The sequence below is a fragment of the Phascolarctos cinereus genome, unplaced genomic scaffold (genome assembly GCF_003287225.1).
Source record: "Phascolarctos cinereus isolate Bilbo 61053 unplaced genomic scaffold, phaCin_HiC Scaffold_2;HRSCAF=192, whole genome shotgun sequence".
In the NCBI taxonomy this organism is placed as follows: domain Eukaryota; kingdom Metazoa; phylum Chordata; class Mammalia; order Diprotodontia; family Phascolarctidae; genus Phascolarctos; species Phascolarctos cinereus.
Genome location: NW_027555625.1, coordinates 119,517,940 through 119,533,631, shown reverse-complemented (window position 1 = coordinate 119,533,631; position 15,692 = coordinate 119,517,940). Strand labels below are relative to the sequence as shown.

General features: G+C 37.5%; 1 protein-coding gene across 3 annotated transcripts in view; it reads left to right on the top strand.

The window, feature by feature from the left end:
• The window catches only part of ROCK2 (Rho associated coiled-coil containing protein kinase 2), a 172,190-nt gene that overhangs the window by 112,960 nt on the left and 43,538 nt on the right, over positions 1 to 15,692 (top strand). For all 3 annotated transcript variants that reach the window (XM_020985396.2, XM_078149552.1, XM_078149553.1), the window contains exon 6: positions 11,618 to 11,762. In XM_020985396.2, coding sequence (XP_020841055.1) covers positions 11,618 to 11,762 — 145 coding nt within the window. The remainder of the gene's footprint in view (positions 1 to 11,617; positions 11,763 to 15,692) is intronic.

The window sequence follows — 15,692 nt, the reverse complement described above, 5'->3', positions numbered from 1 at the left end:
TACAGTCAATCTTCAACATTTGCACATTTGACTTTTGCAGCTTCAAGTGTTTACATTACTTTCTTAGTAACTTCATTTTTACTTTTGGTTGGCAACTAGCACATATCTTGGCTATGTTCAGTAGAAGAAAAAAAATGAGAGCTGCAATGCACACAAGTTTGTGGAATGGCTGATATCCTACTAGGCATTTCCCTGGTCTTGTTCACCCTACCATTGTAGAATAAAGAGCTCCCAGTGCATTCATTGCATAGTTTTCATTGCATGCCTTTAAGACTCAAGTTTTGTGTTATAATTATGCCCCCAAAGCATAGTGCAAGTCCTTTGAGCCCCCTTGCCCAAGTATACAAAGTCTGTGATGCAGCTTAGTAGGAAAATAAAGGTGTTGGGGCAGCTAGGTGGCGCAGTGGCTAGAGCGTCAGCTGTGGAGTCAGGAGGACCTGAGTCAAATCTGCCCTCAGATGCTTACTAGCAATATGACCTTGGGCAAATCACTTAACCCTATTTGCTTTCCCCCCACCCTACCCTACCCCCAAATAAAAGAAAAAAAGGTGCTAGATAAACTTCCTATGGGAATGTCTGCAGATGCTTTGAGTTTGGTATTAATGAATAGTCACAATTCATTATATCCACAAAAAGAAGGAAGGTACTTGTAAAAGTATTTGTGAATCTGTTCCAGAAAGGGCTAAAGTAACATGTCAAGTGCATGATGAGGGAATTGAAAACAGTGGAAAAACAGCTAAGTTTGTGAGTAAATGAGATGGTAGTTACCCAACCACCTTGCTACCACACCAGGCCAAGCAATCTTGAGCTCAGAAGGGACCAGGTACTCACCCCAGAGCATCTGCTTTTCATCAGGATATAGTTCAGTAACAGATCTGAAAGAAAGATTGTTGTTCTTCATCCTTTGAAGAGGACCAGTGACATCATGGGTGATGTCTTAACTTGCCCATGAATTGGCTTTAAGTGAGGCAGAGTTGCACAAAGTCATCATCCTTGCTCTCTTTCTGAGTTATCAGAGTCCCGTGGCAAGACAAAAATCAGGATAACTGGTGATAACCCAGTATGTAGTGGATGATCTTGGTGTCTTTGATGCCTGACCAAGCTCTAAAATGCTCCACAGGATTTGCTGCAGCCAACTTCGTGGCCATTGGAATAAATTGTTCTCATCTGCCCATTCCTCCAGGGAAAGTCTTCACATATTTGGAGTAAACACACCCCTAACTCACTGATGGGTTTTGAGGCCTGTTGGTTACCCTTAACCTGGTTTACAGGGGTGTGGTCACTGAGCATGCTACAGCTTCTTGGAGCCACAGGTGAGAGGTGGGTGAAGGTAGATGCCAGTGGTTCATGAGTAGCCCTGAAAAGAGCTTGGAAAGCCGTCACACCAGAGGTGCTAGCTCTCATTGAACACACCTGATGTACCCTGAAAGGGAGATTAGAGATGGCAGGTTGTTTCTTTCCCTTTTTTACCTTGGAGTTCTTCCAGAATCACAACTCTTGCCCTTCCCCATCTTGTCAGGCATTGCCTCTCCTCTCTCTGTCATTTTATGGGTTATTTCATGATTACTGTGTTAGAAAAAGTTCATATTATGATAATTATTGTTTTGTTGTAAAGAATTGTATGCAGAAAAGTTTAATTTTAGCAATCTCTAGTGAACTGGGAACCTAATCCCCTATTTCCCATGGGTTAGTGTATCAACATTTCTGTTTTTGACTTTGCACTATTTTTTTTTAAAGGCAACTGGGGTTAAGTGACTTGCCCAGCTAGTAAGTGTCAGGTGTGTGGTCTGAGGTCGGATTTGAACTCAGGTCCTCCTGACTTCAGGGCCGGTGCGCTATCCACTGCACCACCTAGCTGCCCCTACTTTGCACTATTTTCTAAGAATGTTGCCCCCACAAAAATTGAGGATTGACTGTATTAGTAAAATGTCTACAGCAATGCAGCAAAAAGATGGCCACATTACATTTGTAATGCAGAGTTAGTTCAGTAGGAGGAATACTATAGTGATGTAAGTATAACCTACTTATTAATAACAAGCAATAAAACAAATCAAGAGATGCAGGAAAGGCTGTTGAAGTATGAATGGATTTTTTTCCTTCCTATAGTAAATAACATCTGTAGTATTCCTTCACAAAAATATGCTACAACTTGTTCAGTCATTCCCCAATTAATGGGCATGCCTTCACTCTCTAATTTTTAGTGACCGCAAAAAGGGCTGCTATAAATAGTTTTTGTATACATAGGTAATTTTCTTTCTTCTTTTCTTTTTTTTAATCTCTTTGGGATGCAGACCTAGTAGTGGTATTGCTGGGTTAAAGGATGTGTATGATTTTACAGGCCTTTGGGAATAGTTCCAAATTGCTCTCCAGAATAGTTGGATCAGTTCACAACTCCACCAAGAGTGCTTTAGTGTCTCAATTTCCTCATATCACCTCCAACATTTTTCATTTTCCTTTTCTGTAAAATTACCAATCTGATATGGGTGAGGTGATACCTCAGAATTGTTTTAATTTGCATTTCTTTAATCAATAGTGATTTAAAGTATTTTTTCAGTATGACTCTATTGATAGCTTTGATTTCGTCTTCTGAAAACTTCTTGTTCATATTCATTGACCATTTGTGAATTGGTGAATTAATTGTATTCTTATAAATTTGACACAGTGCTCGATGTATTTGAGAAATGAGGCCTTTATTAGAGAAACTTGCTATGATTTTTTTTTCAGTTAGGATTACTAACTGAATATTCCCTCCACCCTATTTTTTCTCATTTATTCCTTTACCCTGACCTTCCTCAAAAGTTTTTTGCATCTGACCAGTACCTCCTCTTATCTACCCTTCTTTATATCTCCACACCTTCTTTTATCCTTTTCCCCTTTGATTTCCCTGTAGAGTAAGATAGATTTCTATACCCAACTAAATGTGTATGTTATTCCCTTTTTGAGCTGATTCTGATAAGAGTAAGATTCAAACATTTTCTGCCGCCCCTCTTTCTTCCCTTCCACTGTAAAAATCTTTGTGCCTCTTTTATGTGAGAGAATTTACTCCATTCTACCTCTTCTTTCCTCCTTCTCCCAGTGCATCCCTCTTTCTCACTCCTTAATTTTATTTTTTTTAAGATATCATCCTCTTAGAGTAAGCTCACACCAGTGCCTTCTGTCTGTATACTCCTAACTGTCCTAATAATGATAAAATTCTTAGGAGTTACAAGTAGCCATGTAGGAATGTAAACAGTTTAACCTTATTGAATTCCTTATATTTTCTCTTTCCTGTTTACCTTTAATGCTTCTCTTGACTTGTATTTGAAAGTCAGATTTTCTGTTCAGCCATGGTCTTTTCATCGTGAATGCTTGAAACTCCTCTATTTCATTGAATTTGCATTTTTTTTCCCTTGAAGGCTTATACTCAGTTTTGCTGGGTAAATTATTCTTGGTTGTAATCTTAGCTCCTTTGCCCGCCAGAATATCATATTCCAAGCCCTCAGATTCTTTAATGTAGAAGCTGCTAAATCTTATTATCCTGACTGTAGCTCCAGGATATCTGAACTATTTCTTTCTATGCAGTATTTTCTTCTTGACCTGGCTCTAGCAATGATCTATCCTGACCTCATTTAGTATCATGTGAAATTTCTGAACCATTTACTATTTGGCCTTCTGACTCAACAATTATGTATAGCTGATTCCATGACATGACTTTAAACTCTGTTAGTAATAAATCCTCAACACTACTACCCTGATCCCCCCTCACCATTGGAATTCTATACCAGATGATACAGATGGATGTAGGTTTCCTTGCCCTCAAGAAGATGTTAGTTTGGGAAGGAAAGCAAGACACAGTTATGAGCAATCCTGAATATATTTGAATACTCACAGAGAAATGTGCTAGAAAATGCAAAAACATCTAGTGCAACCTCAGCAATATAAGATCTTAGCATTATGGAAAAGAAATTAAATTTCTTTGTATACCTTCCTCTGCCTTTCAGGTCGGTTATTTTCTAATGAGATAGTTCACGTTTTCTTCTATTTTTCCATTTTAAAAAATTTTGTTGTATGTTTCTTGGTGTCTCATGAAGTCATTAGCTTCCACTTGCCCAATTCTAATTGTCAAGGAATTATTTTCTTCAGTGAGTTTTTGTACTTCTTTTTCCAGATTCTGCCATTTCTGCTTTTTAAGGAGTTCTTTTCTTCAGTGAATTTTTGTATATCTTTTTTCATTTGGCCAATTCTGCTTTTTAAGGATTTTTGTGCTTTTTTTTTTTAACCATTTGGCCTATTCTGTTTTTTAAGATGTTCTTTTCTTCAGTATCTTTTGTGCCTCCTTTTCCAAGATGTTGATTCTTTTTAAAAAATAATTTTCTTGTATCACTTTAATTTCTTTTCCCAATTTTTCCTTTACCTCTTTTTGGGCCTGAAACCAATTCACATATGTCATTGAGGATTTAGATGTAGCAGTTTTGACTTTGATATCTTCTTCTGAGCTTGTTTTGATCTTCCCTGTTACCATAGTAAGTTTTTATGCTCAGGTTCTTTTTTTTTTTCCCCTCTCATTTTTCCAGGCTATTTCTTGACTTTTAACTTTATGTTGGAACTGGGCTTTGCTTCTGGAGTAGAGGGGGCACTATCCCAAGCTTCAGGTTTTTCATGCTCCTATTTACAAAGCTAATTCTAAGGATCTGTAAGTTTTTGGTTCTTCCAAGGTGGTATGATCAGTACTGTCCTGGCCTGTGCTCTAGTCTGTGAGTGACCACAAGCACTCTTTTCTGTCCTGAAACTGTGACCATGATCTTTGCTCCTCTGTGGCAGTGTGTTGGTATTCTTCTTTACCCTGAGACATTGAGCCAGAACTGCTCAAATATAGCCTAGACAATTTAAGAACCAGTAAAGAATTTATATTGACAGTATAGGAGGAAGAAATATAGTTGTAGGAATGGACACTGGAAAATGTGGCTCAAAGGCATAACTTATCTTTTTTGATAGCAATATTATTATTTTTGTTAAGATTGGAAGAAGATGTGTGATGTTGGAGGCATTGATGGTATATCAAATCTTGTTAAATGAAAGGAGACTAAAAGTAGCATTTCACTTAAGGGATATTTAAAATGAGTAAAATAAAGATTTGACTTTGGAGAATACAAATCAGCTTGCCATATTTGTATATAAAAGTAGGCAAAATCTGGATCTTGTCTACTCAGCTCCTTGTGTGGATAAAATATATTTGCCTTGTTCTTCTAGCAGAAAACTGAAGAGGCCAGGGTGAATCATTGTTTGACTTAGAGTAAGGCTGTTAAATCTTATTCATTTGTAGGTATTAAATGGAAGTTGTACTTGCCACATGTTTTGCCTCATTGAGATACATTTCTGACTTAAGCCACATTAACACTCCTCTTTAACATTCTATGTATTTGTCTGTATATAGCTGTCTCTTATCTGGAAGGCCAGTAGCAGAGAAAAATGATTTATCCTTTCTCTAAGGGATATGGTTTGTCAATGAAGAGTCCCTAATTTACAATTTGGGAATGTTGTAGGAGACCCTAGCAAATTTTTGCTTTAATTTGGAACATAGTTTATCAGTCCTTTGCCAAAGACAGAGATTTTTTTCATTTTTCAGGTTTTTTTAAAAATTTTTTAAAAATTAAAAAAAAATTTTTTAGTTTTTTGTGGGTGATTATTTTTAGTTTTCAACATTCACTTCCACAAGATTTTGAGTCCCAGATTTTCTCCCCATCTCTCTTCTCTCCCCACCCCAAGACAACCCTTCTTCTCTTTTCCTGTAGGGCAGGATAGATTTCTATACCCCGTTGCCTGTATATCTTATTTCCCAGTTGCATGTAAAAGTAATTTTTAACATTCATTTTTATGTTCTAAATTTTCTGCCTTCCTCTCTCCCCACTGACTTTCATTGAGAAGGCAAACAATTCAATATAAGTTACACATGTGTAGTCATGCAAAACACTTCCATAATAGTCATATTGTGAAAGACTATATTTCCCTCCATCCCATCCCACCCCTCCATTTATTCTATTCTCTCCTTTGACCCTGTCCCTCCTCAAAAGTGTTTGCTTCTTCTTATCCCTCCCCTAATCTACCCTCCCTTCTATTATCTCCCCCATCCCCTTCCGCCTTGTTTTCCTGTAAGATAAGATAGATTTCTGCGCCCAATTGAGTGTGTATGTTATTCCCTCCTTAAGCCATATCTGATGAGAGTAAGATTCACTTATTCTGTCTCACCTCCCCCATCTTTCCCTTCACTGTAAAAGCTTTTTCTTGCCTCTTTTAAGTGAGATAATTTACCCCATTCTGCCTCTCCCTTTTTCCTTCTCCCAGTACAATCCTCTCTCACCCCTAAATTTTCTTTTTTAGGTATCATCCCTTCATATTCAACTTACCCTGTGCCCTTTCTTTATGTATACATACATATATATAAAAATATAAATATACACACATTCTCTCCAACTACCCTAATACTGAGAAAGGTCTCATGAAATACAAATATCATCTTTTCCTGTAGGAATGTAAACAGTTCAACCTGAATAAGTCACTTATGATTCTCTTTCCTGTTTACCTTTTCATGCTTCTCTTGAGTCTTGTATGTGAAACTCGAATTTCCTATTCAGCTCTGGTCTTTTCATCAAGAATGCTTGAAAGTCCTCTGTTTCATTGAATGTCCTTTTTTTTTCTCCTGAAGAATTATATTCAGTTTTGCTGGGTAGATGATTCTTGGTTTTAATCCTAACTCCTTTGACCTCTGGAATATCATTCTATACCTTCTGATTCCTTATTGTAGAAGCTGCTGAATCTTGTGTTATCTTGATTGTATTTCCACGATACTTGAATTGTTTCTTTCTGGCTTCTTGCAATATTTTCTCCTTGACCTGGGAACTCTGGAATTTAGCTATAATATTCCTAGGAGTTTTCCTTTTGAGATCTCTTTCAGGAGGTGATCAGTGGATTCTTTCAATTTCTATTTTACCCTCTGGTTCTAGAATATCAGGGTAGTTTTCCTTGATAGTTTCTTGAAAGATGATGTCTAGGCTCTTTTTTTGATCATGGCTTTCAGGTAGTCCAATAATTCTTAAATTATCTCTCTTCAAATTATTTTCCAGATCAGTTGTTTTTCCTATGAGATACTTCACATTTCTTTTTTTTTCCCCATTCTTTTGACTTTGTTTTAGTGTTTCTCAAGGTCTCTTGGAGACATTAGCTTTCACTGCCCAATTCTGATTTTTAAGGAATTATTTTCTTTGGTGAGATTTTTGTTCCTATTTCTCTCCCCTGCCCCTCTAATCCAGCCAGTTCTGCTTTTCAAAGAGTTGTTTTCATCAGTGAATTTTTGTACCTCTTTTTCCATTTGGCCAATTCTGTTTTCTAAGGTTATTATTTTCTTTAGGTTTTTTTGTGCCTCTTTTACTAAGCTGTTAGTTGTCTTTTCATGATTTTTTTCTTTTGATTTCATTTCTTTACCTAATTTTTCCTCTACCACTTTTATTTAATTTTTAAAATAATTTTTTAGCTCTTCCAAGAATTCTTGTGCTTGTGTCCAATTCACTTTTTTTTTTGAGGCTTTGCTTGTAGTAGTTTTGACTTCTTTGTTTTCTTCTGAGTTTGTCTTGATCTTCCATGTTACCATAGTAACTTTTTATAGTCAAGGTTGTGTGTGTGTGTGTGTGTGTGTGTGTGTGTATGTTTGCTCTTTGCTTATTTTTTCACCCTATTTCTTGATTTAGAGCTTTATGTTAATGTTGGGCTTTGTTCCTGGTGTGGGGCATGGGAGGGGTGCTGTCTCAAGCTTCAGGCTTTTTTCCCCTGCTATTGTTTTCAGAGCTGTTTCTGGGGGTATGGAATTGGTACTTCTAAGGTGGTGTGATCTGGGGAAAGAGGGGGTGCTCACTGCTGTCTTGGTCTGTACTCTCATCTTTACCTAGGAAGGGACCCTTGTCCCTTGGGATTGTAATCAATACTGTTTCTCAGGGCCTTCTGTCTTTGGGACTAGAAATGACATTGTTCTTCAGAGTTCTTGATCACTTGGGACCAGAAGTGATACCGCCTCTCTGGGTTTCCATTTCCTTTTGACCAAAAGTGCTTCTCTCTGCCCTGTATGCCCTGTAAATGGGTATAGGCAGTGGAGTTGCCAAACAATGTCTGGTCCTGGGTCTAAGGCTAGCACAGAGGTACCCTATAATCTTGTTCTTACCAGTTGTCATGTTCCCTTACCATCTCTCACTTGAGAATTCCTGAAGCTGCTGATGCTTCTTTCACCATCACCTGTATTCCCACCACTGGTGTTTCATCCTGGTGGGCTCTGGGAGAGATTCTACCCCCATGTAACAAATCTCTTTCCTACCTTCTGTGTTTTCTCGGGCTAAAAGAATGTTTCACTCTGACCTTTTGTTGGTGCTGACACTCCAGAATTCAATTTGAGGCATTATTTTAAGGTTGTTTGGAGGAGAATGTTGAGAGAGCTCAGCTAAGCCACTTTCTACTCCACCATCTTGGGCCTTGCCCCTTAGAGCTTTTAGTTAGAATAAGCTAGAAAAGGCCAAATCTGGAACCAGGAGAACTGATGATGAAATGTTTCTCTTCTCTTAGTAGAGAAAACTATGGGTATAGAATGTGTCATGTCTTGGTAGTTTTCTTGATCAGTTGGTTTTGTATAACTATTGCTCTTTGTTGTACGGGATTAATTGTTCACTTGGAAGGAGGATGGCATAGCAGTAAATGACAATGATGAAAAAACCGAATGACCTCCAATGTTTAGGGGAAAAAAGCCAAGCGGGGTAAAATTTGCTTTCTCTGTTGTTACCTAATTCTTGCTTTGAAAGTACTTGGCAGACAGTTTTTAGCATAGGCTCTGCTGATTTATTTTATGACAACAAAATTTGTTATTCCAGTTAAAATTAATATGAACCATAGTTAGTTAGAATGAACCTTAGAGATTTTGAGTTCCAAAGTTGTCCTCTCTCCCTCTACTCCCTGTCCCCAGGAAAGCATGCAGTCTGACATAGGCTATACATGTATGATCATATTAAACAACTTTCCACATCAGTCATGCCATGAAAGAAAAACCAGAACAAAAGGGGGAAAAAATGAGAAAGAAAAAAACAAAAAAAGAGAGAGAGAAAATAGTATGCTTCACTCTGCATTCAGACTCCATAGTTCTTTCTCTGGATGTGGATAGCATTTTCCATCATGAGTCTTTTGATTGTGTTAGGTCATGAAAACCCAGTATTTATAATGGAGGAGAGCTCATATTACAGTATTTTTGTTTACCAGAGTCAGTAATTTATTATCTGAAAGATCATGAAAAGACACTGAAATGAATTGTCCAGCATCAAAAGGTGTAGAAATGTGAACTAAGCGATAGTTAAAATGAAAATCTGTCAGTTTCCTCAAGATAAAAGATTTTTGAGATTTGCCTTAAAACTGGATCTTTACCCCAAATGTCCCTGCCAGGCATGGTCACACTTCCTACACATTTCCTGAGAATCATAACAGGAATTTCTTCACATTTTTCTTAAATTAAGTAAAAAAAAAAATTCCACGTTTTATGTTTATATCATAAATCTATTTTTGCCACTATTATCTAAATCAGATATTCTTTAACCAGGGATCTGTGAATTTGTTTTTTATAAATACTTTTCAACATAATTGGTTTCCTTTTGTAATCCTAAATGTTTTTTGCGTTTTAAAACATTTTGTGAATGGGTCTGTCTGTAGGCTTCACTAGACCACCAAAAAAGGGGTACATAACACAAAAAACTTAAGAACCCCTTATCTACATCTTTGTTTGAAAACCTTTCTATATCTTTATTAACAAGTGCTTGTTAATTTGATTGTGTATAAGCTGAGCATTATGACTTAGAGGTGGTGCTCACCATTGATGATCTGGACCATCTACATCAGTTTGAAGATAAAAGTCATCATGATCTTACCTATAATCTTTTATTACAAGTACAGTAAAATGGAGGGGAGATCACAGACTTATATCTAATTGTTTTCTGAACTTAAAAAAAATTACCAAAGATTTAAAGAAAAGAAAATTGATGTGAACTGTGTTTTAGAATTATGTCCAGTCTTCTTAAGGATCTAAAATTATCTAACATATTTTCTTGATAATTTTTATAGCAATTTTAAGCAAGAGGTGGGTGACAATCCCCACTGAGTCCAACTCTACCTCCTTCATTATATTGTCTCACATTATTTAAATGTATCTTTGTCTTATTCTGGTTTGCTTGTTTTTTTTTTTCTCTTGGCCAAGCTCCTTGGAGAAGGGCTATAATTGATAAGCATTCCAATGCTTGAAATGTAGAGAAGAGAAGGTTGTTGAACAGAATACAGTTAAATTTCTCTCTTCAGTACCATTCTGTTCCTTTATTTCCATAGTTGCTGAAATTTTTCTTCTTTAGAACTTGCCTGTGATTAATTAAAAATGCTAGGAATCTCCTCACCTTCTTTTCCCTTCTCTAGCTATGCAGGGCCTGATTTTCCTTTACTGGAGGCACACAAAATGTTCTCTTTGTTGATGCAACACTCAATTACAATAATTAGTTCATTTTAAGCCATTATATATTCACTAAATATTCCTCCTCTGTGGCCCTAAGGAATCTATTTTAGAGAAAAAGTTATGAGTTTAATAACATTTACCATAAGCCCCTAGTTGGTGAAATTCTTAATAGTTAGGCAGAAGTTAGGTTCTCTATCTAAATTTACCCTGATAGATTACCTCTAGTTAACCCTTTCCCCCTTTCTGGTGAAGCAGAATTTGGTTACTAAAATGTTTGGCTAATAAAACAGCAGATTACATTGGCATCAAGAGGGGAAATTGGATAAGAAAAAGCATACTTTTTCTTGAAACTTCTTAAACTGGTGGTGTTAATCCTAATCTTCTGCTCTAAGATGTGTGTAGAGCCAATGGCTCTCCTTGATAGGTCTCTAATCTGCCATAGAGAGGGGAAGAAAAAGATAATAAACATTAGGTACCAGGCACTGTGCTTAGTACTTCTTATGAATATTATCTCATTTTATCATAACTCAGTCCTATCTTCTCTTTCTCCTTTGGCTGGTTGCCCCAGGGCTATTAGTTCTCAGCTCCACTCTGTATGACCCTGCTCCCTCCTTTCTACTTCCAGACCCTCAAAATCTATCTGATCTTGAGATAGTTCCTTCCTTTTCTACAAATTTCTTAGGACAATACCAAGTTTCTCACACAATGGCTTTGATTGATTCTGTGAGGTGTACAGGTCTTTTTCACACTGTGTTCTAATTTCTTTAATCAAGAAGTGTTCTAATCAATCAGTGGATATTCAGTGGAACAGCACCATTACCCTTACATTGATAACATATGTGCCTAAATTTTTACCTAGCGCAGAAGGCATTTAGTACACTACCTGCCATCTAAAAAGCACTTAATAAATGCTTTTTTATGTATGGACTGATATGGTCTCAGAAGTTTTTTCTCTTTTAAAATGCAGTTCCTAAAGATCATTACCCCATGCCAGTTTAATTTCCCCCCATGTAAATGTGAACTGTATCATTGGAAATTAGCTCACTGAAGAGGGCACTGTTTTAAAGCTGAATTTAACTTTTCTTTGAGCCATATTATTTATTTGTTCTGTTCATCCAGACAGGCATGGTACGTTGTGATACAGCAGTTGGAACACCTGATTACATATCACCTGAAGTTTTGAAGTCACAGGGTGGTGATGGCTACTATGGACGAGAGTGTGATTGGTGGTCTGTAGGTGTTTTCCTTTTTGAGATGCTTGTTGGTGAGTAAACACATTTTACTGATCTTCTTCCCTTCTGTCCTCCTCCCACTCCACAACATTTTACTTTGAGAGCTTGAGTAGACAAAATTATGTGTGTGCAAGTCAGGTCAACAATCATTTAAGTGCCAGGCACTGTGCTTAGAATGAAAAGATAGGCAAAAACCAGTCCTTACTCTCAAGGAGCTCAAAGACTAATGAGGTAGACAACATGAAAAGAACTATGTACAAACAAGATATCTGCAAGATAAATTGAAGATGATCCCAAAGGGAGAGCACTAACATTAAGGGAGATCAGGAAGGGCTTCATGCAGAAGGTGAGGTTTGAGCTGGAAATGGAGGGAAGCCAGGAAGCACAGATGAGGAGGAATTATGGGCATGGGGGATAACCAATAAAATGTATTCCAGTAGCACAGATACTGAGGAATTAGGTGATGGAATGTTTTATTCAAGGAATAGCAAAGAGGCTAGTGTCACTGAATTATAGAATGTGTTGGGGGGGCAGAGTGGAGGGCTTAAAGTATAAGAAGACTAGACAACCAAGAAGGGGCCAGGTTTTGAAGGGCTTTAAAAGCCAAACAGAAGTTTATACTTTGTCCTGGAGGCAATATGGAACCACCAGAATTTATTGAATACAGGATGATTTGGTCAGACTTGCACTTCAGGAAGATCAATTTGGCACCTGACTGGAGGATAGCCTGGAGTGGGGAGAGACTTGAGGCAGAGTGACCAGCCAGGAAGTTATGGTGATACTCCAGGTTTTTATGAGAGATGTTACCAAGAAGGTGAAATTGAGAGGACTTGGCAACTGATTGGATATGGGGAAAGAGAGATAGGATTTGAGGGTGATACCTAAGTTCTGAGCCTGGGTAGCTGGGAGGATGGTGTTGCCCTTGACAGTAATTGGGAAGTTTGGAAGAGGGATGGGTTTGGAGGGAAAGATAACAAGTTCAGTTTTGGGCATGTTGAGTTTGAGATGTTTGTGGGACATCTATTTCAAGGTGTCTAATAGGTTGTTAGAGATGGAAGAATACAATTTTCAGAAGAGAGATTAGGGATAGATAAATAAATCTGAGAGTCATCTGCATAAGGTGATAATTGAATTCATGGAAGATGATGAGATCACCAAGAGAGATAGTATAGAGGAAGAAGTGGAGAGGTCCCAGGACGTACCCCAGAGGGGCACTCAGTGAACAAGATGCAAAAAGATCCTTAAAAGGAGACTTGGGAAGGAGTGAAGAAGCCACGGAGGAGAAACCAGGAGAGAACAATATCGTGAAAACCTAGAGAGGAGAGAGTATCAAAGAGAAAAGGATGATTAACAGTGTCAAAGGTGGCAGAAAGGTCAAGAAGAATGAGGATTGAAGAAAGGCAATTAGATTTGGCAATTAAGAGATCATTGGTAACTGCAGAGATCTCTTTCAGTTTCATGAGATCAGAAGGCAGAAGTCAAGAGAGTTAAGAAGAGTGAGAGAAAGGAAGTAGAGGCACTGATTGTTGTGCTTGCCTGTGATGACCTCATAGCAGTTGTATCTTTAAATAAGGTGGGGGTCAGAAGGACTCTGGTACTTACTTGTAATTAAGAAATATGGAAGATGAAGCAGAATTTTAGGAGAATTTGATTAAGTTGTGGTTTGGATGTATCCTGTCTTGTTAGAGTAGTGGACTCTCTCAGGATTTATTTCCGGTATTTAATTTGAGTTAGAATGGAGTATGGAAAGAATCCTGCTAGGAAGGAAGATTCTTAATTTTCTCGTAAGAGCCTTTCATGCTATTGGCCAACGAAATATAACTGTAACTGAAGTAGTTTCTATTCTTGTGTTTCATAGATCAAGGATGATGGTTGAAACATTTTATTCCTCAGAGAATCATGAAATTTTAGAACTAGAAAGGATCTAGTAGTTAATTTACCCAAATCTATACATTTTAAAGATGAAGAAACAGAGATCCAGCAAGTTTGATATGCCCAGGATCACATAGTGACAGTGCTAAGACTAGAGCTCAGGTCTCTTGATTCTCACTTCATGGTTGTTTCATTGTACCATGAGATCTTTGATACTCATTTTAGTAGGAAATAACAGCACTTACAAGTTGACATTTGACCAAGAGTGGTTTTAGTGCTTTTTTAGGTAACTAAGTATAGTCCTATACTTAGTCCTATAGTCTGGGACAAATTTTGTGAAGGGTCAGGGTTTGAATTAGATTGAATTTTAAATTATTATATTTAAATTATTATAATAAGCATTTATACTTTGAGTTTCTAAAGTTACTGGTCACCAAATGTAATTACTGTCTCCTCGTATGGAATTGACCTTATCTAAATGTTGTTGCTCATTCCACTTAGATTATTTGTGTAATGCTTTTTAAAAATTTTTTAGCCCAAGGAAAGCAGACTTTATTAGAAAAATGAATCTTTCTGGTATTAGAGAGATTCATCCTTTATCAGGTGTATTTCATAGTTAGATTTTAATAAGAGAAAATTTAGAGTTGGATCCATAAATATTTCTCTTCTCATTCTGACCAAATCAAGATTTGAACAACTTTAAAGATATTTCTTTTTCTCTCTCTGTCTCAGTACTATTTTCCCCCTTGGTTTCCCCTAGTTTTCTTCCCTTCCCCCCCTTCCTTCACTCTTCCTTCCCATAGTGCCTCCCATCCATACTCTCTCTCTCTCTCTCTCTCTCTCTCTCTCTCTCTCTCTCTCTCTCTCTCTCTCTCTCTCTCTCTCTCTCTCTCTCTCTCTCTCTCTCTCTCTCTCTCTCTCTCTCCTCTCTCTCCCTCCCTCCCTCCCTCTCTGGAGTAGGCAATAAGGAACCCAGTGCAAGAGGCAGGAAGAAACATGTGCCAGGCAAGTCAACCTCCCCACCCCACCTTCATCATCATCTCCAATGAGGACAGCTTAGGACTTTGAATTCAGGAGCATTTGGAATAGCCATGCTTCTAGCCCAATGCCCTCAACCATTATCCTGGGAACCAACCCCTGTGGACATACAGCCTGTCTACGACTTCTGCATATACTGTAGTCGCAGCTAATGAAAACCCAAAAGAAAGAGTTCGTGCCACCAAAATCCTTGGCACCATCAAATGATTCAGTATCAGAAACTGATAAGATTTTTATCAGTGGAAATGACATTAAAGAGGAAGCATTAGTCTCTTCTTTGCCACTGCACCCTGAGTACCATGGGACCCTTCCAAATTAATTGCAGCCAAAACTTTTCATATATGTTGTCTTCTCCACTAGAATATGAGCGCCCTGAGAGTAGAAGCTGTCTTACATTTTCTATTTGTATCTTCAATGCTTAGTACAGTGCTTCTCGTATATTGAGCACAGAATAAATGCTTTATTCTTTAATTTCCTTGTTTTTAAATACATTGGTTCCATAAAATCTTGCTAAAGGTTATCAGAGACTAAATTAGATGGCTTCATCAGGACCACTTCTCATAATGAAAATATGATAAAACTAATACTTGTATAATGCTTAACTTGCAAAACTTAAAAGGGGAATGCACTGTTTTATTGGATAAGATGGTTTCTAGAGAAGATGAGCCTGAAAAAAAAAATTCACTAGTAGAAATGATTGTAAAAATAGTTCTCAAGGATTTGGAATAAATAGCTAATAGGAGTAGTAGGGCTTTCTTCTTGTAGTTTGAAGTACCTTCCTCAGGTGCCAGCTCTTTTCTTTGATCTCTTAGGCTGCTGTTATAGGTATGCAGAACAGATCATTTTATCTTTCTTCTCAAGACGTCAGAGTGTGACCCAGTCAGAGAATGGCCTACTTCATTTGAGGGCTTTGTTTTATAGTCTTTGTACTTGTTCTTTTTAATACCTTCTTTTCCCAGCTAACTAGTTCTCCCTCTTCCATCTGATGATGCATTAGAGTAAATCCAGTATCCTTTTGTTGTGTATCACCATGCCTACATTCTAGTTCAGAA